Below are 23,313 nucleotides of genomic sequence, written 5' to 3' on the forward strand. Positions count from 1 at the left end.
ATTGTCACTTTTGTTTGTGTGTCTTGCGGCACTAGGCAGCAATAAGCGGGCCCACGGAAGACAATGGGGAACAGGAATATGTTGTGACGATGAAATATGGCTTTTATAATTGAGCCTAAGCAGCTGGTGTAAGTAAAGCTTAGATCTAAATGTACAGGCTGCGGTTTCATATCAGATTCTCCACAGTGTCTGCCGGTAGAAATAGTCTAATACTGAGCATATGGAGTGACAAAGATAGCCTGTGCGTTTCCCTTCTTCTTTTCTTTTTTTGGTTACAAATTAATTTGATTAATATGTCAGATTTTGCTATGAGAAAGATTAATTTTATTATCACCAAATATAAAAATGCACATATGTTCATGCCTTCTGCAGCTGTAGAGGCCATGCGCGTCTTTATTGTTTCCTTATTTAATGTCTCCATGAAACTGCGCCGTGCGTAAAAGTCGGTGCGTAAAAGTCGATGCGTAAAAGTGAATGTTTGAAATAATTAAGTCGTCACTGTCTCAAGGCCCACAAATGCCCTCCCTGCTCCAGTGCCACAGGGCAGTTTGCACTTCTTCCAAGGTTTTGAGCTCCAAACCGCGCTGTAAGAAAGAAACTTTCGATTTTCAGTGATGTTTTACGCGCCAGAATTCATCTCCACATTCACAGAAAAGCGTTTTTAAGAAATCCCACTGAGCAAGGACAGAGTGGGTACCGGGACCGGGCAGAGAGGGAGGACAGAGGAGCTCCACGGCCGCTGCACGGGGCGGACCTGACTCCACTCTCGCCTTTGTTTGGGGGCGTTTCGTCTCTTTTCCTCTCCTCCCGTCCTGTCCCCTCCCCTCTTTGCTTTCCCATCCTAGCTCTCTCTCTCTCTCTCTCTCTCTCTCTCTCTCTCTCTCTCTCTCTCTCTCTCTCTCTCTCTCTCTCTCTCTCTCTCTCTCTCTCTCTTCCCCCGGGGCGGGAGAAGCCCGTGTTTGGTTCTCAGAGAGAGTCCTTTGGGAAGAGTCACAAAGCGATTTCCTCAGAGGGAGAGAACGGAGTGGAGAGAGAGAGCTCCGGAGTCCATCCGCATGCAGGAAGCAGCGCTGCTCTGGATATCACCGACCCCAACACGTCCCGGACCACTGGGCTGAGGCAGGAAAAGAGGAAGAAAGAAGTGTCAGACAATGATGACATCTGATCGGGGTGCTAGTTGATCTCTCTTTTTCTCTCTGACAGCTCAAACTGTGGATCTCCAAACGCACCAGGAGTGACTTTTTCAAACATCTTTCCACTCTGGGTCAGTCCAAGTCCTGCCGTCCTGTTGGTGATTTTAACCCGTCTTTAAAGTGTTTGGACATTTTGGATCTTAGTATGATTTTCTCTCAGATTTAGCACACACTCCTTCCTCAGGACTAGAGAGTCAGAGGAATAGAAAAGTGCACCGCTTGATTTCCAGCGAAGCGCACGCAGCAGCAGCAGCAAAGAGCGCAGCCACGGTGCTCTGCTTGAATCAGTGAAGGATCTACAGGAGAACAAGTGCACAGCCAGGCGGAGAGAGACCGAGACACGGAGGGACAAGCATCGAGCTTTGGAGGTTTGTTCATGTTTGGGATCCAGGAGAGCATTCAGAGAAGCGGCAGCAGCCTGAAAGAGGAGCCGCTGGGAGGCATGAACGTCCGGAGCTGGATGCAGGGGGGCGGCGTGCTGGACGCCAACACGGCCGCCCAAAGGTGAGCTCAGCCCGCGTGAAGGAGACACTCACACCCTCCTTCATTTACCGAAACGTGGAAACAATGTGCTTCGGCTCCGTCGGGACCCTGCAGCCGGTGCAGGACTTGAGGCTGTGCAGATGCGAAGCAGCCCGGAGCTGGTGTCCGGAGAGAGAATTCTGGATTTCACTGCTGCTAAAATAATCCTGGGAATGAATGTTATTAATCAGAGTGATTCTACAACACACGCTGTCATCAACTAAACAGTTACAGGCAGCATGGGCATGTGCCACAGATTTTTACGCGCACCCTGCACTTTGTAGTTGGATGAGCTTTAATGAGCAAGAAACCAAAAGAACAAATAAATACATGTAGGCCAGAGCTGAGGGTTCTAAATTAAGAACAGAATATGCCACGTTCCCTCTTTTCTAAACACACTGCTGGTTGTATTTAAGAGAAACAAAATGCTCCAGCACAGTCAGAGATGTGAAGGTGGATAAATCCTGACCTCAGACATGAACAAATGTTTAATGTCAGAAGATAATTGGTTTGAAATTTTTAAACAAATAAAACAGTCTCCATTTAAAGTAAAATCGATCCCTAAAATGAGTCAAATCTGGCACACAAAAATGTGCACAAACTGCATTTACACTCTCAGCTTGTAGGCCCTTCACGTTAATTTCTATTTAATTTTTTTACAAGGTAAAACTTTCGAGCCTCTGCTCCATTCTAACACCGACTCATTCCCGCCTGTGTATCCGCAGTGGAGTGGGTCTGGCCCGGGCTCACTTTGAGAAGCAGCCGCCCTCCAACCTGCGGAAGTCCAACTTCTTCCACTTCGTCCTGGCTCTGTACGACCGGCAGGGCCAGCCGGTGGAGATCGAGAGGACCAACTTCGTGGACTTCATCGAGAAAGAAAAGGTCTGTGCAGAAACACGTGTTGGTTTCATTATTTCTAGATGCAATAAGAAAATTTTACATTATGATCCTCTGCAGGCCTGAATATTCCAGGGCTGAGTTTTATACAAATTATTTAATAATAAACATTTATAACAACTTACTTGTCAAGTTATTATTATTATTATTATTATTATTATTATTATTATTATTATTATTATTATTATTATTATTATTATTATTATTATTATTATGTGCTTGTTTCTAAAATGAGACACTATATTATAGAGATTCTCTGACTTTAAAACCTCCTTCGATCCCATCTGTGCATTTGACAAATAACAAAATCCCCTTTGGACGTTGAAATAGTTTTAATTTACAGCTCAATTCAACACAACCACTTGTTCTATATAAACAACGGCGCGGCAACGGATCTCCTCATCAATTATGACATCGCTTAAATTAGATAAAAATGCAGTGGGAGAATTTAGTGGTGGATTTATTGGCCCCCCGAACATAACCAGTAATTAGAGAGGCATTAAAAAATCCACAATAACACCATGATTGCACATGGAGAAATTAAAGGACTTCTTTAATGAGCATAAATCAGAGTTTTTATTTCATGCATGGCCAGTGTGAACAACTCAATAACTGTCTGTGTATTTATATTTACATAGATATACTCTACTGGCCTACATGTGCAGAAGGACGCTTTTTAAATATTCCTGTCCTATAAATTTCCAATAAACAGCTCAGTGTTTGTTGTGTGTGTTATTAAGGAGACGAGCGGAGAGAAGACCAATAACGGGATTCATTACCGGCTGCAGCTCCTGTACAGTAACGGTGAGTACAGTCTGACACGTGTGCACACAAATTCACCATCAATTTCCCCAAATCCGCTCGAATGTTGTGTTTTATTCTGCACTAATAAAATATGCACACAGGGTGATATTTTAGGATTTATTATGGGAATAAAATTAATTGTTGCAGAGGACAAACAGGCTGCCAGAACTTGTTTATCTTATAGAAATTACAATGTGGAGTGTCATGTTTGTGTACACTGAACCCAGCTCTATTTGTCAAATTTCAAGGCAGCTGTTGCAGATGTGTATATATATATATATATTTTTTTTTTTCTTTATGGTTTTTATGGTTTCTTTATGGTTTTCTCACTGTCCCTGAATGAGTTTGTACAATCTGAAGTGGTTTTTTTTGTCAATCTGAGTCGGTCAGCAGCAGCAATATCACAACTCCAGCCTCCTGGGGGATTAAGGGAATAAAGCACAGCCACAGTCTGTGTCTTGAATGCGTTCATATTTTATATCTTTTGAATTCAGAATGAGCGTTAAGCGATTTATCCCAGATGTAGACAACAGATAAAAAATTTCACCTCACTGTGAGGGTTTTGAGTTTTCATAGTTGCATGACTGAAGCAGAGAGCCAAAGGTCTGAGGATAGAGGCTGTCCTGTGTTGTACAAATTGCAAAAACCTTTAGGGTAAATGTGTGGTTTTTCGGCTATAAAAATAAAACTGACTGGACTTATGATGTGTGCCACAGTAAAAAAGAAACACAAAGACTGAATAATAGTTATTTTCACTGTTGCACACGTCTCTGGATTTTCACATCACTTTGCACGTGTGACCACTTAAATCAAAAAATATACATATTGTTCAATTTAGCTTATTTCTGAGGCCCGAATTAGAAAAAATATGAAGAATATTTCACAAGAAAAAAAGCAAAAAAAATGCTGAAAAATTAATGTGCATTCGATGTTGTGTGACAGAATTGTGTTTTTTCTGCTTTGCAACTCCTGAAAATTTGTGAGCTTACTGTTTTGCATGCCAGGAATAATTAGACATAATTATTTGCCATCCTTTTAATATGTTTCTTTAATTTGATGTGTTTTTAATGCAATTTATTGTTCTGCTGTTTTTGTTAAAGACATTCCATGTAAAGTTGATGATTTTCTCTCTTCCTCTGCATCCCAACAGGTATCAGAACAGAGCAGGACTTTTATGTTCGACTCATAGACTCCATGACTAAACAGGTAAATGCACACCACACTTCAACACACTCACACACACACACACACACACACACACTCTCACAGCGGTCTGTCACCTCTCCTGTTACCTCTCTGACAATGAGCTGCTCCACTGATCCGCCTGTACTCCGCCGCCCTCCTCTCTCTGCATGTACTTCCACACACACAAATGAGTGTTTATGTCAGTGTGATTCAGTGGGTGGGTGTTTCCACAGTGTGTATGTGGGTGGGGGCACACACACACACACACACGCACACACACAGACGCACACTCACACAGACCCACACACTGCATGGCTCCAGGCGTTCTTTTTTTTTTTTTTTTTGCCTGTGCTTCTCTTGCTGTGATTAGAGCGAGGAGGCAGCGAGCGGGTGTTGAGGAGCAGCAGCGTAATTCTGCTGCTCACAGTGGGATGTGGAGAGATATAACGGCACCTCTGGGATTTGGTCTGCTGAGGAGCGAGCGTTTTCTGATCAGATCCAATTTTTCTGTTAATATTTTTGTTTTTGTTTGTGTGTGCTTTCATAAAAGAGAGCTGCAGGAGGAGTTTGGCATGAGAGGCAGACTGAAGAGTAGATTGTAGTGATGGGGCTTTTTGTTCCTCAGGTAAACAGTTAGAGTTAATTTTTTTTGTTGCTCTTGAAGAAACTGAGATTGAGAGCTAGTTGTCTATGTGGTGTGATACAGTGTGTGTGTGTGTGTGTGTGTGTGTGTGTGTGTGTGTGTGTGTGTGTGTGGCAAGGTATGAGGAGCCAAGAAGCCACGCTATGCACTGAATACTTGCTAATGTGACTCCAGGCTCTGACAGAGTCTCACATTACTGCTGCACCACATACTGTGTGTGTGTTTCTGTGTGTGTGTGTGTGTGTGTGTGTGTGTGTGTGTGTGTGTGCGCCTGGCAGGCCTCAGAGACCACACTGTTTCCTAATAACACTGTTTAGCTGGAGTCTGGTGAGGTGACAACCAGTTCCGCACACACTCGCTGAGATAGGCCTCGTTCCCACTGGATGGTCCAGACATGATGAGGAGGGTTGGACTCTCTGAGGACCCATTTTCATGCCACCGATGTCTGAAAAATTCAACTGCAGATTATTTAAGTTGTTTGTTTTTTAAAATTTTCTCAAGGCGGTGATTGCAGGCAGGTGTGTGCTGCACCTGTGGGCACCTGCTTTAACTGTGTGAGTTGAATTGTGCATCTGTGGAAGGAAACAAATGGGAGAGATGAGCAGCTATTTGGTGCTATACAGTGTGTATGTGTGTGTGGGCACTTTGGAAAAGCAGCACATGGAGGAATAAAGCATGAACAGTTCAGTGTGTGTGTGTGTGTGCGTGTGTGTATGTGTGTGTATGTGTGTGTGTGTGTGTGTGTGTGTGTGTGTGTGTGTGTTATTCCCAGTGGTAGAGGAATGGAACATTAACAGGTGGTCAAACCAAAACAGCCGTGTGGTTGGCTTAGCTTTTCAGTGATGTCATGGCCACTGTCTCTCTAACCACACACACACACACACACACACACACACACACACGTACGCATTTAGTCACTGTTGACTTGCCAAATACAAAAAAAGAGGCAACACTGCAGTACCAAGTTTTGCACTGGTGAAGACAAGATGCGCTTTGATCTCAAGCAAAAGCAAAAATGTTGCTTTATTCAGTCAAAATTCAAAAACATGACAAACCTGCGTTTCCCAAATTGACTGACATGTTTTTCACAGCAAGATACAGCCAAACACTAGACAGTTTACACAGTTATTAATGTGTTCAGTAGCTGTTAAACAACAACCAAAACGTAAATATTGGAGTAAAACTGGCCAAACAAAACTAGAAATTCCATTTAGAAAACTATATTTCTAAATCATATTGACATTTGTAGAAACAGAACAGCCCTACAACCTGACCTGGCTCAGCAATATGTTGTGTGGCTCAATGCATTTGAGGCAAACCTTAAAAGAACAATATAATATTCATTTACTGTTTCCATTTTTAACAGACACAGTTTCCCACAAGAGCATCACAATTCAAACATCTTCACACGCTGACGGCAGTCGAGTGGCAGCAGTGAGAATGGACTTGTTAATCTGCCGTGTCTAGACACGGCTGCAGCAGTAGCATGCCTCTTACATATTTAAAGACTGGTCAAAAGCCTGGAAATAGGAGAAGATAAGAATGACAGAGGATAAGAGTGAAACAGTTGCAGTGATGTGTAATGTACTCGCTGCAGCTCTGGATAAATGACATGGATCACATGGGATTCAAATAGTATTAGAAATATTCCTCTCATGATATGAAACATAAGAATGTTTCATTTTTACAGAAATTCTAATGACAGAAACCCTCAATGAAAGACGACACTCAGTCACAGAAACTACAGCAGCTAGTTTAGAGATGATGTCAGGATTTGTCTCACGGTAACGTGCAAAATTCTTGTTTTTTGTCTCTATATTATGCGAATGACTTTATTCATGTGGATGCATTTAATGGCCCAGAATGATAGATGGTGCTTTAAAGAGCAGGTTCTGGCTGATAATCAGTGTTGACAAGCATTAAAATCAGTGCAAGTCAGGTTGAGTTTTGCTTAAATGCTCTATAAAGTAGTTTGCTGCATAGTGTTATTAATCTTACATCCTTGATTCTATTTACAGTTCACAGTTCTGACTGTGATTTTACTGCCAGGAAAGTAAAGCCTTCTCCTAATCGTTAAAGCTGGCGCCTATTTCTGTTATTCTTCTATTTTTGTACCTTTACCTGTGTTGTGTGTGCACTGAGAGCCAGCACTGATTGTGTTTAGAGGAGGAGGAGGAGGAGGAGGAGGAGGAGGAGGAGGAGGAGAGCACCTCCTCGACTTCAGAAGTAGAGCCTGGCGCTCGTTGATCACGACTCTGTCCTGGAGAATAAAGCGTCTGTCACTGCGGCCCTGTCGGATCACTAGCTCGCTAGTCGACCTGACACTAACGCAGGAGGATGTGTGTTCCCCTGCTTAACGGATCCTTGTTTACATGCCGCGCATGTCACACTACTTCAAAGGTGGTGGAGAGAGCAGCAAATATGGTGTATGAAAGGCCTGGTGAGGCGGAGAGAGGGAGGAGACAGAGGAGGAAAAAAGGCAGATGAAAGAGAGGAGCGGAGCAGGCGAAGTGACAGTGATGAAGAGTCTGAGACAAACGTGGGCCAGGATGGTGGAGGAAGTTGCACACTTACACGAGAGCCTGTCACAGAAAGTGGGTGAAGTATTATCTGCAAATTTTTCCTTGTGTTGTCAGTTTTTCCTCCAGATGTCTCAGGTTGCCAAGAAAAACAGACCAAGAGTTATCAGAAACTTAAGACCTCAGTTTAGCACAATTTTCTTGTGATTGGCAACTTTTGATGATTCAAAAATCTGAGCCTTGGTAATGCAGGAAACCGCTTGTCTCTTGAGGGCCAAACAGAGTCAAGACAAGGAAGGATTGTTGGCACAGAGCAAGATAAGTCAACATTAGGCAAAGAAAGGAGTCAGCTGGGATACTGGATATCAATTTACAGTAGAACTGCAGAGGAAATGCAAACCAGCTTCCTTAGTTCATCTCTTATCTGTATAGATGTGCATATGTTGGTCTAATTCTTTCCTCTGCATGTAGAAAACACAGCATCATCATGAGTTTATTCTGCAGAATTTTACAGAAAATTAGGATGTTTTCATTTGTTCCTAGCAGCACTGAGAGTTTTTTTGCTGCATTGAATCACCAGTGCAACTCATTTTTTACTGTCTGGGCTGAACAGGCCTGTTCTCTGCTGCTAAAGTGGTCACCTGGAATAAAGGAGGAGTTTGGTGGTTTGCACCACCGGCATGAGTTGTACTTTTGAGAAACTTTAAGACACAACTTTCACGACACAGTTGCATCAGTCCTAATTCTGTTTATAAAGATAAATGCATTCACCTGGCCCAAGGTTTGAAGGTTTTCCTGTGTGTGGGTGTGTGTATGTGTGTGTCTGTGTGTGTATATGTGGGTGTAAGAGAGAGAACAAAAGAGCAAAAGTGCAGAAAAAAGTAAGAAGACAAGAAAGGTTGAGATGACAATGATGCATGTTTGTCCAGAGGAGGAAGCAAGTTCACTGGAAGTTGCCTGGCCTGCTCTTTTTCCACGCTTTGGCAGAACGAGAGGGACTAATCAGCGACATGACTGTGACTTATAAAGCAGATTTCCTCTTCAAATTTGATCTGTCAAATTCTATCTTTTTCTACATTTCCCACTCTTAGATTGGCTTTCATGAAACTGTAAACAGCGCTATTTTACAGCTCAAATGCTGAGGGAGGGGGATTATGGAAACAGTTTCAGATGTCTTGGGTGTTGGATCAGCCTCAGCAATGTGTTAACAGGAGAGTCTCTGCTTTGTCCAAGGCCATTTAAATGTTTCCAGCGTGGACAACTGTTTATTTTGTTTTCTGGATAGATGAATTTGTTTCACATACAGTTTAAATTGCACATCAACCTTGCATAGCTTTTGCGGTCAGAGCGGCTCTTTTGGAAATGTTAGCTTAGCATTAGCTCAGCGTGCCTGTTGTTGCAATTTCTGCTCGCAGCTTATTTTTGTTCCATATTACACATCGTGCTTGCGCTGACGGTGCGTGCATGTCCCTGGAGTCCTGGACCACCAAGAGCCTCTCCAGGTTCATGTGTCGATAAGTTTTCAGCAGGGGGTTTTCAAATGGAATATATGCACATGCATGGAAAATTGTAACTGACAAGGGCCCCGGGCCTTGAAACACATGGGGGCTCCAATTCCAGAAAACACAGAGGATCCTGGAGACAACCAGCTATTAGAATGAAATGCTTTAGGCTACAATAATGGGGCCCTCAGACTGCACAGCTACTGTCATGACTTTCCATCAATGCTGCACAGCCTCCAAGCTAGTTTCTGAGGGCCATATAAGGCTATAGTTTCTACAAATGAGGGGCTCAATCTACAGTGTTTGCTAATTCTGGGGCCCCATAAGGAACATGCTCGCCCTGGGGCCCCTGGTAGGACATCCCACGCTCACTCATGGGCAAGATTTGTTGAATATAATTTCTTTTAAGGCCTCTCCTTTGTGTTCCCAGCTGGGGCTTTACACAACCTCATCATCTGTCACTTCTGGAATCCAGTTTTTCCAAAAAGCATCATATCCATTGACTCATGGCATAAACTTGTGTCGCTGGTGGTGTCCATGTTCTCCCTGAAGAAACAGCATCAGAAACATAACCACTTCAACTTGACTTAAGTAAATGTAAAATGGAAAGGAAGCACTGGTGGAATTAAATCAGGGATATATAATGCTTAGAGAGTAAAGAGTGGAGTCTTGGTATCCATAACATACTGTATGTTTAAGTAGTTTTCCATATGAATACGTTAAGTTTCTACATACGTGGATCAACTTCAACATTAAAACCACTGACAGGTGAAGTGAATGACACTGATGATCTCATTAAGTGACACCTGTCAAGGGGTGTGATGTATTCGGCAGCAAGTAAACAGTCAGTTGTTGAAGTTGATGTGTTGGAAGCAGTTAAATTGGGCAAATATAAGGATCTGAGCGATTTTGAACAGAGCTGAATTGTGATGATTAAACCACTGGGTCCTGTTATGGATTGGTTATGGATGGTGCTCCATAGAAGGACAACTGGTGATGAGCAGCCAAGGCTCATTGATGCTCATTGTAGAGAGTGAAGGCTGATCCAAGTAGAGCGACTGTATGGGAGACCTCATGGCTGAGTGGTTGGGATGTATACATATGAAAAACAAATGCCTCTAAGCGGTGAGTCCCCAATTTCATTCCTGGCTGGCCTGATCATTTACTGCATTTCATTGCCCTGCTTTCTTTTCCCATATCTTCTGTCAATCTTGACTGTAACTGTCCAGTAAAGGTAAATGGTAAAAGTTACTGTATGAAAAAGAAAGAACTTGTTGCACAACAGCTGAAAACCATAAAGTGGTTTGTGTGGACGACTGGGTGCGTCCTTTACCTGGGGAAGAGATAGCAGCAGAGAAGAGGACAGTCTGGTGGAGGCCATGTGATCCTCTGGGCAATGTTCTGCTGGAAAACCTTCAGCATTGGTATTCATGTGGATGTTCCTTTGACACGTACCACCTACCTGATCATTGTTGCGGATCTTGTACACCTCTTCATGTCAGTGGTGTTCCCCGTTAGCCTCTTTCAGCAGGAAAGGAAAGTCATTGTGCCCTGGTACACTGCAAAAACTGTTCAGGACTTCCCCAGACCTGAATCTGATCATCAACTATAAGGACTTAAAGGATCTGCTGCCAACATCTTGGTCTGTCGAATACAACAGGAGACCTTCACCTATAGGTCAGAGCTGTTTAGGCTTTACAAAGGCAGCCAACACAGTATAACATTTCAGTGTTGTGGCTGATCCTTTTACAGCATCGCTATGAGTGTTTCATTGTTTAAGCTTTTACTAAATGAACTTAATTCACTAATGTTCGCTTGACAGCAGCAGGTAGCCTGAACCTGAGCTGAGGATTATTACGAAGGACAGAGAAACTTCCTCGCTGTTCCCTGAGAAAAGTGAGCTTGTCACTCGGTGAGACTTGCTGCGGTTCGGAGTGACAGATCAAACAGACTGGAATAGACCAAAGACAGACAGGGTGTGCGTATTGATTGATAGATAGCTTAGTGGTGTGTGACTTATGCCTTTGCTTTGTTCTCAGCTTCCTCACCAGAACCAGGAATATTGTATGATGGAAGCAGGTGAAGCTTCAGCTCAAACACCTTTTTTAGAAAGGTGAAGCTATGGCCACCATGAATTTTACAACTTTCCTCTGCGCCTCAGTGACTCGCCTGCTCTGCATGTGAGCTGATGATATGGTTTGTTATTTTGTGGGTGTGTGTGAGAGTGACAGACGGCCTGTGCAGAGGTAATGGGTGTGACGATGTGCATGTGAAACAGAGGTGTTATTGCATGTTCTTTGAGGTGAAGTGGGAACAAACCTGTTACCTCAACAACACTTCGCCAGTTTTGCTGCTACAAACGGATGAAAATAATGTACAACATGGTTACAGTATAAAGAATATGTTCTCTGTCTGACATTGTGAACTCACTAGTTTGGTGGATTTTTGTGTGCAGTGTACTGAAAACATGCAAATCCATTTTTATGCATCCATGCACTGATGCAGACAATGACTTGTACCATTCAAAGGGTGTTTGAGTGAAAGTGTGGCTTCGTTGTCTTTAATAAATATAGTCATATGACTTCTGATATACCATGTTATGCTACTATCTTCTAAATTTTCCTCCAAGCAAATGCCATTAAAACACCAACTGACAAGTACTATATATGCATCCAAACCCTGATGATTGCTCTATTTTTGTATCACATATCTTAATTCACTGTTAAATGGGTCCTTTTGAGCCAATCACACAACACAGACATCCTAAATCGAGTGATTAAGAGTAGGGCTGGGACTTCAATGCATGAATTTCGATTAATTAAATACAGCGAAAATAACCCATTAAAAATAATAACGCAATTAATTGCAACCTCCTCAGTTCCCTCATTTCTGGCACACCGGTAACGCTGATGAACACTCCAGCCCAGTAGGTGGCGGTAATGAACCTAAAGTCTGTTTGTAGCCATGAAGAAGAAGCACAGGAAGTACTGAGTGAAGTCAGGCACTGGTGAACAGTGAAGGAAGACAGATTGAGCTTGTTAGACAGAAAGTTTCCTGTTAAAAATCTTCCCGATGGCGGCTTGGATAAAAGCCTGGTTGTGTGCAAATTGTACAACAAAGAGTTTTATGATCACTGCGTCACTTCAAGCCGACGGCTTCACCTCAGTGTCAAACATGTTGCTGTTAGCACCAGAGCTAACGTTAGCTACGAGTCATGCTAACGGTGTAGCCATCCCATAATAGACCACTTTTCTAGACAGTGCTTGAGTTTAGAGAAAGTCCTAAAATGTTGAATAAAATCGCTATAATTGCACTTAGATTTGCAGTAATCTGTGAATGTAGCAGACAGATGAAAAATGCAGATAAATAGAAATGAAACATTTTTGTGGTTTAAGTTTTTACTCCATCGAGGCTCTGCCTCCTTGGAGGAGGAATAACCTAAACAACAAAAATATCGCTTTTAATAACTTAATGATAAAATTTTTGTTTCTAAAAAAAATTACATAAATAAAAATTGGTGTCCCTATAAAAAAGAACCATCAAAATTACACCATTTATCAGACCCAGAAAAGATGAAAACAGAATGAATCTCTGGATTTTCAACTTTCTGAAGCTCCTTGAACTACTTATGCTGATTTTATGTGCCATACAGCGGAAAAAACAACTAAATTCAGGCTTTAAGTCATCTAAATTACTTTTTTCTATATGTCCCATTTTCCTTTTTTAAAATAAATTTTAAATTATAAACACGTACGTGTCTATTCATTGATTCAACTGTCAACCACAATTTTATTTGAATTGAAAAACCTCACTTATTGTGTCAAATATTGCTATTTAACAAAACTGCAATTAATTGCAATTAATTAATTACAAAGCCTGTAATTACTTAGATTAATTTTTTAATTGCATCCCACCACTAATTAAGAGGCTTTTTTTGTTGAATCAAGCTTAAACCTGCGAGCTATCAATTGATTTTCCTCTTTTTTTCTCCTGTGTGTCTCTTTCAGGCAATTGTTTATGAAGGCCAAGACAAGAACCCAGAGATGTGCAGAGTGCTGCTGACACACGAGATCATGTGCAGGTAGGAGCGAGTGCATTACGTCTCATCATCTCATCCCATAATCGTCCTCATTCCTCTCCGTTCCTCTTTACTCCTGCAACACACTTTGTTCGGAAAGTTCCCACCAATCACTTCTTTGTACATTTCTTATTGTGTCACCCTCATTAACCCCCCCTCCCCACGCACCCACAAGCAGACATGCACGCAAACATGAAGCCGCGTCTACTGAGGAAGATGAGTTTTGGCTATCAGAGTTGTTGCTTTAATTATAATCTAAAGATGAATTTCTTCCAAAGTAGGTTGGGGAGGAAAGAGCGCTATTTATAGAGGCGTTTTACCAACCTATGCTTTACAATAGAAAATGTGTGTGAAACGTGTGGTTTTTGTGTGTGCGCGCGTGTGTGAGTGTGTGTGTGTGACGCCCGGTTAATTAGGACACAGAGAAACTCATTAGTCAATCGGAACCCTTCTGTTGTTTCATGGCTAACAAATGGGCCTTCCTCTACAATCTGACTATAAAATATAGGCAGCAACCCAGGCACACGCACATTTATATATATATGTGTGTATATAGACACAAAGAAGTATGCATATGCACGCACAGACATGCACACCATAGTTATAAAAATTCAAATTTAGCACATGAATTAAGTTGTTCTTATTCTTTGACCTTGTCACTGAACAACTTTAACGGTAACAATATAAATTGGGCTTCATCTATATGCGCGAGCAGGGATTTTAGCCATGGAATCAGCCACACTAACATTTTATTCTATAGCTCGCTGAATATTCCTCAGGCGGTTCAGCTGCAGAGGCTTGTGAAAACCCCATTGAAATTCTGATGTGATTTACAAGGAATTTATAAATAAATGGTATTTGGCAGCAGATTTTGTTGTAAATTATCGTTGTTCATCATGTGGGGAATGAATTGCAGATAGGAATAAACAGTTTTGCGTGCAGCACACATGAATCTCGCAACAGAAGAAAAGCCTCCATGCTGTCTGTCCTGCAGGAACTTTTTCCGACATTTCCTCTGGGGGAGCAACAGTGCAGCAGAAACTGCGGCTTCTGCAAACAACGTAAACATTCGCTTGTCTTCAACAGCCGCTGAGGTCAAAGTTACGGCTGTTGCCTCATGTTCTCACATGCTGATTCTGCAGCGGGGGCTCCGCACACAACACACGGCATCGAACACGCACACACACACACACACACACACACGCACACACACACACACACACACACACACACACGCACAAAGAGCTCAGGGCGTCCATTAATCAGTGTGGCTTATTGTCACGGCGGTGCTATTAGCCATATGCTCCCAGCCAATCTGCCACCGCACAAACCTGCGCTGTAAAACTGCTCGACACCAACATGTGGAAGGTTTTTACTAGAATGGACGACGAAGGCTTTGTCGCAGAATAAATGTTGGTTTAAGTTCATCTCTCAGTCGGACACCAGTTTCTGAAAAAGCTTGTTCAAACTCTGCACTGAAGCTACATGATGTTTACACTGAGTTTCCTTACACTGTAGACGATTTCGTCAGACACATGTGGTTTCTTTGCAAACTTTTGGATCCCCAATAGAATTTTAGACGAGTTCTGTGAGTTTGAACAATGTTTGACTGCCCACCATCTGTTAGTAATGACTGGCCAGCAGCAGCAGTTTATGTAGATGTCTTTATCTTGACAAATGTTTCAGATCTCTCACTTGCAGTAATTACTGATGAAAATGAAGACCTTTTTCTTATTTAAATGCTAGATATCTCATTAGGGGGTGGTGCTCAAAGATAATTAAATCTAGACTCATTTATTATAGTAATTTAGTAAAAATGACTGTAAACACAAATTATAAACACTTTTTTGTTAGTTTTTTGGTGATACATAATGTAGTATATCATCATATACCTTAAGGAGAGACGTCAAACAACAATGTTAGAAATGCAGTATATGGTATATAATGAATCTGTATTGGAAGGCGCCTTCTCTATAGGAAAAACAAGTATGATCATGTTGGTTCTTGCTATTTTATTTCTTGTTAATAGCAAAATATCTTGATGATAACTGTCATTATCACTTAATGTGTTCCAGCTGCATATATTTGAAAGGAATCCTATTTACTAGTCAGGCTGAAAATAGTGCAGAGCTCTTCATATTTTTTGTTTGCTCTAATCAAAATCCAAAGATATTTACTTTACAATGATACAAAACAGAGAAAAGTGGCAAATCTTCCCATTTAAGAAAAGCATATTGTGAATTCTTGTCTTTTTCTCTGAATAAATGACAGTGAAAATAATATTAAAAATTGCTCAGTTATCACCGTATTCAATTTCAATTCATTAAGCAAAGCTGCTGTAAACATTTATTACTTAGATTTTCACATAAAGATAAAATGAAAATGGTATCTCCAATTCATACTATTGAGACTATTGTTTAAAGTGGATGTGGTGGGAGGAGGACGAGGGGGGAGACGCAGATGATTAGATCACCAGGATCCAAAGCAATAAGTGCTACATTACCCCCATCCCACCCCTCGTTTTTTTCCTTCCCTCCATTATACCATCATCCACTCTGCTCCCTTCTCCTCTTCCTCTCCCCCTCTGCATCTCCCCCATCCATTCCATCCCTCTCTCCTTTCGGCTTCCTCTCTTTCCTCCCCTGTTCCCCTCTGTTTTCCCTACATCCCCTTATCTCCAGTTCTGCTCTAACCTCACACTGGTGCAGTTACTGGTAGTGACCCAGTTCATGGAGCAGCAGAGAGCGAGTGACAGAGCGGCAGATAGCGGAGACAATGAGGAAGGTGTAACATATCAGCCTCTTTCTTTCCACCTCTGCCATCTGTGACAGTGGGAAACCTGAGACGTCTCCCCTTCCTCTTCTTCCCATCCCTTCCTCCCCCTCCCTCCCACGCTCGCCCTTTCACTCTTTAACCCCACCTTCTCCACCCCGCCCGGCTCCATCCTCCTCCCTCATGCTTACACCTTTATTCATAATTGATGCACGCAAAGAAAGCCTCTTTGACACACATGTAGTACATATGTGTGAATTTTGGTGAGCATGCCAGGTTTTTTCTTTCTTCTTCACACCTTTGCGAGTCGTCTCCCACCCACTCCTCCTTTTAGCCCCGGGCCTCTTTTGGCCCTCCTCCACCTCACCTGTTCTTCAGTACCTCAGTTAGGATGAAGATGAGATCGTTGTGCTCTGTTAAAAAAAGACATGCTTAGCAACTCTTCTCTCAGAGTTAAACTGAATTTTCCTCTTTATTATTTGAAATATTCGTGTCCGGTCACTCTCCCAACCTGCCACATACTGATGCTTTGTCAGAACCCCTTTTTTTGGACATTCAAACACAATGGTACCTTTTAGCATCATTTTTCAATGTGCAGCAGAATCGATGGATCTATAAAATCCCCTAAAAGCCAGAACTAAATGCAATGAAACAGGAGTCTGATTTTCTCAACTTGTGTCAACAAAGCTACTCCTTTTCCGACAATGAGAATTTTATGCTTAATGTTGTAAAAGATTGTATTTTAATCCGAACCATGACCTGTCTCTAAGTAGTTTTGGTGCCTAAACATAACCAAATGAACCTGAAGTTGCAAAATATAACAAAACTAACCTTCTTAGAATTCCCCTGTTAAACGGGAACAAGTCCTATGTGTCTCCTTTTGTTGTATATTGATGTGGGTGGAGACATTGTTCAGATGTTTTGACACCCTGCAAATGAGAACAGGTTGTGATATTACAGTGACATCATGAGGGGTTATTCACTTAGCCATACCAAAGCTGCTGTGTCAGAACTGCTTTCAAAGGCTGTGAAAATGGTAACTTCTTACAGACCCAAAAACTATTTTTTTATGTGTGAAATTGTTTTGGTTAAACTTTAAAGTCAAAGTGAAAATCTAAATTTGAAACATCATGTTTTTTTGAACAGTTTCTGACCCATTTCTATAAAATGAATCATCATTGTTTTATGCTTTTAAGAGAACCCTGGGGCTGACACTGTGTTACGAACGAGAATATGTCCAAAAAAAAAAAAAAAAAGGAACTGGTTATTTGAACACAGTTCTGAAAACGTGGATGTTTTAAGTGTTTTTTGGAGAATAAACAATGATGGCATTTAGGTGCCACCACCACTTAGCCTGCCCCCTCTTTACCTGTATGTGCACAGTTGGAAACTGTTGATTTAAGCTTTTGAACTTTTAGTTGTGTCACTACATGAGAGCTCCTTAACTCATGATTGTTCAGGGCAATTGGATGCACCATATTCTGGCAGGTGTGAAAAAGAAGCTGACTTTTCATGGGCAAACATTGTTTTTTAGCAGCAGAGTAAAAGTTGGAGACAGACATTGGATGAGACCACTGACCAGAGCAACACTTTACCTTTAACTAACCATAGAGGACTTATCCAGTGATGCCATTTGACAGTCAGTCAAACCACAATCTGTACCACACTGTATGTATTGTAAAAAGATGTTACAGGGTTTTAGTGCATATAGCTGAGTTCCTCAGCTGGCTAGTTTCCTAAAAATCGAGAGTATTTCTCTCAGATCCTGCTATTCAATCACTTTCCGTGTCATATAGGTCTATTTTTATCCGTGCTTTCAGTGTAGATCTGCTCCTGTTGGCTTGTTTTCGACAGTTTTGATCAAATGCTGCAAATTTGGTAATAAGTTCTCTACATCAGTTCAGACAAAGCCCATAATGTGCTGTAGCGCTGCCATTTAAACATCTAAATTGGAGCTTCCACATAACGTACGCTGTCTGTGTCAAACTCTTTTCTCACTTTGCCTCCTTCTCTGACTGTCTTCTCTTCTCTTCTCTTCTCCCAGTCGGTGCTGTGACAAGAAGAGCTGCGGAAACCGTAATGAGACGCCCTCAGACCCTGTTATCATCGACAGGTACTGCCTCTCACTTTGCCTCCGTGTTCCTGTCTCCAGCACACACACACACACACACACACACACACACACACACACACGAACACTGAACGAGGCACTGCGCTGACCTGTTTGAATGGACGGGATGTTTGTGTGTTTGGATGATCCCATCACTCCTGAAATAGATGCTCTTTTAGATGGAATCGACAGCCTCTAAAGCGAGACGTTTGAGGTTCAAGTTTTGCATTTATAAGTTAAACAGCAGAACTCAGCGGCAGGCAGGAATGAAAAGTCCGCACACACACACACACACACACACACCGTTTTAGTAATATACTCATTGATCTGTGCAGAGGGGACACAAATACTCAAATACAGCCTGCTATCTGCCACATAAACACTTCTACACACCTTCAGACTTGAGCGAACAAACAGCGCTCAGATGATGGTGCGTTTCCTCTACGTAATGCAAAAATACAAAGCTGTTTACTAGCTGAAGCTGTCTGTCGTTTTCCTGCCACTCCTGTCTGTCTATCTGTCTGTCTCTTTCTTCTTTTCTGTCTGTGGAAGCGGAGGACTGAAGTTATCCCTCCCTTAACTCCCACCCCACCCCTCTTTCTGTCTCTCCTGCAGCAAGCGCAGAAAAATGGGTCATGAGCAAAGAAAAAAGTGACAGAGAAAAACTGAAATGAGATCCAACCTCATTTTAATCTGATTTCTTCTTGGCAGTTGTTTTAACCCTCTGTGAGCAGTTCTCTCTCTGAGTGCAAGGATGTGTGCGTTTGAGAGTCTCGCAGGCAGAGGAGTGAAATATTCTCATCACTGTCACCACGTTATTACAGAACACAGTTTTTTTTGTTGGAGGCAGCGGGAGATAAAACACACCCTAACTAACTGTAATCTGTCAATACGGGTATGCTAGCATGGAAATGTGAGATGATTTTGTGAAAATATTTGCCGTGTACAGTAATCGCATCACTGAATGCATGTCTGTGTATCGTCAGCTTATTCTTCATTGCTTCTTCACTGGTTACAAGCTACATACCCATTTATATTTCTTGTATTTCTTCTAAGTAGAGATGTCCGATATTGGCTTTTTTGCCAATAACAGATATGCTGATATTGTCCAACTCTCAATTTCTGATTCCAATATCAACCGATACCAATATATGTGGGCTATTTAACTAATTTTAGGTAACATCGCATATCTCCTGTCTTGACAACACATCAAGCCTAATTTTATTGTGATTTCCATTGGATGCATTCTCAAATGCAACGAGACTTTTCAATGCATTATTTCACTGGTTTTCATGACAGGCAAAAAACCCAATAACAATATTGACCGATATTACATTTTTTGCCAATATCAGCATCGATATTATCGGACATCCCTACTTGTAAGGCATCTATCACTTTCAACTTTTCTACATCCAGTATAACTCCATGTAGAAGATAGTCAGTTCCAACAGATACATGCATTTATGCACACAAAGTACTGTAAAGATGGTTAAGTCCAAATTCTATTGTCATCATGACATAGAATGTATTTTTTCAGCCCCAGATTTTTGGTGTTTTGAAGGGGACATGCAAGGTTTTCACCCCAAAGCAATGATTTAGCACAGTTTTGACAGTCGAGGCAGCCAAACGTTCAAAAGAGTTGTTGTTTGTCTTCCATCGAAAGCCGCAGGGGAAACAAGTGTTTTAGGTTGCACGGCACTTTTTTGTTCTCTCTTCAGGTCAAATATACATGAATTATTGTTTTCATGTGGTTTTCTTTTGTCTCAACTCAAATCAAATCAAATCAAATCAAATCAAATCAGATCAAATCAGATCAAATCAAATGTTACCAAGACAAATGTTTCTTGCTGTCAGTCTGTATCAGAATCTTACTATATTATTTTCTCATTTCGACGCCATAAAAATCATTTTCAGTCTTTTTTGTGTATAATTACTGTATACATTATCAGAAGTTAAATCTCTCCTCTCCCCTCCTCAGCAAACATCTCTATTCCCACTGTTAGCTCTTTTAGCTCTCTGCTCTCCTTTCTCTCACCTCCCCTCCTCTTTATTTTTGTGTTTGGAGAAATCTTATGAAGTGGATAAACACTTGTGTCTCAAAGTAAACTTTGATGGAGCAATTTCAAAGAGCGTAAATCCCAGTGTGTGTGTGTGCATGTGTCCTGTGTAAGACACAAAGTGCGAGAGGTTTAATGATCAGCGGGGGTCACATAATTGTGTGTGTCGTATGTATGTGCCGGATATCACAGTGTCTCTGCACCACAGCCCCATTCTCCTGTTTTTGTCGGCTATCTCAGACATCTCAGCTTACACCCCATTATATATCTGCCTGGAAGGTGTGTGTGTGTGTGTGTGTGTCTGTGTGTGTGTGTGTGTGTGTGTGTGTGTGTGTGTGCGTGCGTGCGTGCGTGCGTGCGTGCGTGTGTGTGTGTGTGCGACTCGGGTTTGGGAGCTGAAAGAAAAGCTGATATATTAGAGACAAAAAACTGACAATATAATAGACACACAATCATTATATGTGTGTTACACGACTGTTTGGACCGTTGCCTTTGATGAAGTGTGTGTTTGTGTGCGTGGTTTTCCGTGGCTGAACCAGAGAAGCACAGTGAATTGTGGGAGATGTCAGGGAACTTGGTCAGGATGGAATGTCAAGGTTACCGTGGATACCGTGGGATACTTCCTGTTGCCCCCCTCTCCCCTTCTTCCCCTTTCCAGCGGTTCACAGCCTCTTGGTGTAACATCTGGAACTCTGCTTTCCGACAAAACATGTGGAGACAGAAAGAGACATAAGAGTCGTAAGAAGAGCTTAAAGTGTGTCACTGCTTGTAAACACATTTAGTCATCACTGTGCAGTCAGAAGTAATGTTTAAAATGTATTCTTAATCCATTTAAATCACATTTAAAGGGGTGTCAGTGAGCTGTAAGTTAAGAAAACAAAGAGAATGAAGAAAATGTCACCTATTTAGCGACACATATGCAGCATAGTTAACAGCTGATATACCTTCAGTATAATTTTGACATCATAGTCCGTTGCGTGAGACATCGTGATAAATGTGATGTAACTGTGCAGAGGATTGGTGGTCAGAATGGCCTGAAAAACATGCTGCAAACTGTGAAATCCGACATCCAGGGATTTTTGATATACTTCATTTTACACCCGATGCATTCGGACTTCAGCCAAATGATACCATATGTGTATAAATATATATATGTACAGAAAGCTTCAGTGTGTAGTAGGTGAGTTACTGGATGCAGGTCTCCCAACACAGTGAAACAACTGTGTGAATAAGTATTGTCAAATTAAAATTTAACAATTACAGTAGTTTGATTTGTCAAAATTGACCTGAGCCTCGTGTCCATGTAATCACACGAAAACCAGTTTCAGATGAGCTCTTGTTTCTGCTAATCTGATGGCATTCGAGCTTTGTGTCTGGTCGCTTTTCTGTAAAAGTTGCAATTACAAGTTGGACCTTGCAATGTTTAAATGTAACTTTCAATACGGCACGAGAACAAGAGCTAAACTGTAAGCAGATCTGGCAAACAATGTGGTTTTGGTAGTTACTTATAATACTAATAAAAGTTACTAATAATAACCGAGGTCCGGTTTTATATATAGTTACGGGAACGCATCCATGCATGCAGTCATGAAGAAACTACTGCAAACATTCTGTTGTGAGATTAAAACACAAAAATCTTTGTACAAAAAAAAATGATAGGACAGAAAAATACGTAGACTTTAGCTAACAGATGTAACTCTTACAGTAAACTGAACTGCAGACTCAACCTGAAGATGGCCCCTATGCAGCGAATAATTTAACTGTAGCTTGATGTGACCATGGCTCCCTCCATCACTGTTGTGGGTATTTGTGAATGAAGACCATTTGTGTAAAAGTGACGGCCACTTTAACAAATGAATCCAGCAATGTTACGTATTTGTTCCTATGTCTGAAAGGGGCTTTAGAGTGAGTACTGAGGCAATAAAACTGTCTTAGATTATTATTTTTTAAATTAATAGTATTATATTTGTCATTTGCATTACTTTCAACAGGCTGTTTTAGGAGGAAATACAAAAAATTAAGAAAAAATGGATACGCTTTCACTAAATTGTGCCTTAACAAACTCAAAACATGCTGGCTGCTGCTTTTATTTGTGGGTACAAACAGGTGAAAGAAATGGAGAGAGAGGAATGCCTGAGTGTGATTGACAGCTCATTGCATGGTGTCGGTGAGGATATCGGGCCTCGTGTGCTTTTCTGTGTGTTTGTGTGTTTGTGTGTGTGTGTGTGTGTGTGTGTGTGTGTGTGTGAGTGACTGACAGCCAGCTCATCATATCGTGTGTGTGTGTGCGTACATGTACACGCGTGAGTGTGTGTGTGGCCCAGTTAATCCTTGTTGTAGCGCCGTGAGTGTCCCGCTGCCTCTCAGGGTTAATATAGGGTTAACGACATGCAACCATATCCTATCATACGCCTGCTTGACTCTTAAAGAGCCACATCCACTCTCCTCCTGTGTGTTTGTGTGTGTGTGTGTGTGTGTGTGTGTGTGCGTGTGCGCGTGTGTGTGTGTGTGTGTGTGGTTGCCATTCAGTTTCCTCCTTGTATCACTTACTGTCTTTTCTCAATCACTCGACATCCTCCTTTTTCTGCTTCTTTCTCCTCCAACACTTCCACTTTCCCTCTTTCATCATCCCTCCTTCTCCTCCTTCTTATTGCCCTCGCTCCATCTCACCCTCTTCCTCTCCTTCTTTTTTCCTTCTTTGACTGTGTTTGAGTCTCTCCGTGGCCCTGAGGGGTTACCTACCTCACTGCTCAGCTCGCTGCCTGTTTAGACTCCTACAATTGGCTTAATAGGCTCAGGCTGTGTGTGTGTGTGTGTGTGTGTGTGTGCAGTTTGAGGGGGTTATAGTCTCAGGCGGTGTGTGTTCAGGGCTTAGATCAGTGTCAGGACTTGAGGAAGGCAGTGTGTGAGTGTGTGTGGATGTGTAGCGGTGTTATGGGCACCAGTGTGTGTCCTCTCAAAGTCTAAAGGGGCCCACATAAGCCTGGAGGGTTTAAGGGGTTCCCTGTGTATGTCTGTGTGTGTGGGTCTG

At 41.8% G+C, this 23,313-nt stretch overlaps 1 protein-coding gene across 9 annotated transcripts in view; it reads left to right on the plus strand.

Moving 5' to 3' along the window:
- The first annotated feature begins 988 nt into the window (after positions 1–988).
- LOC111567423 (transcription factor COE1-A-like) overlaps positions 989–23,313 on the plus strand; it is a 147,507-nt gene continuing 125,182 nt past the window's right edge. For 7 of the 9 annotated variants that reach the window (XR_008604019.1, XR_008604020.1, XR_008604022.1 and 4 more), the window contains exons 1-6: positions 990–1,697; positions 2,441–2,597; positions 3,353–3,416; positions 4,567–4,622; positions 13,273–13,346; positions 18,160–18,228. Coding sequence is in view for 2 of the 9 variants with exons in the window: in XM_035947375.2 (XP_035803268.2) it covers positions 1,570–1,697; positions 2,441–2,597; positions 3,353–3,416; positions 4,567–4,622; positions 13,273–13,346; positions 18,160–18,228 (548 nt within the window). In the remaining 7 variants the exon portion in view is untranslated. Of the gene's footprint in view, positions 1,698–2,440; positions 2,598–3,352; positions 3,417–4,566; positions 4,623–13,272; positions 13,347–18,159; positions 18,229–23,313 lie in introns of all 9 variants that reach the window. The other 2 variants (XR_008604025.1, XM_035947374.2) reach the window with 2 other exon arrangements.

Source organism: Amphiprion ocellaris, chromosome 14 (assembly GCF_022539595.1).
Source record: "Amphiprion ocellaris isolate individual 3 ecotype Okinawa chromosome 14, ASM2253959v1, whole genome shotgun sequence".
In the NCBI taxonomy this organism is placed as follows: Eukaryota; Metazoa; Chordata; class Actinopteri; family Pomacentridae; genus Amphiprion; species Amphiprion ocellaris.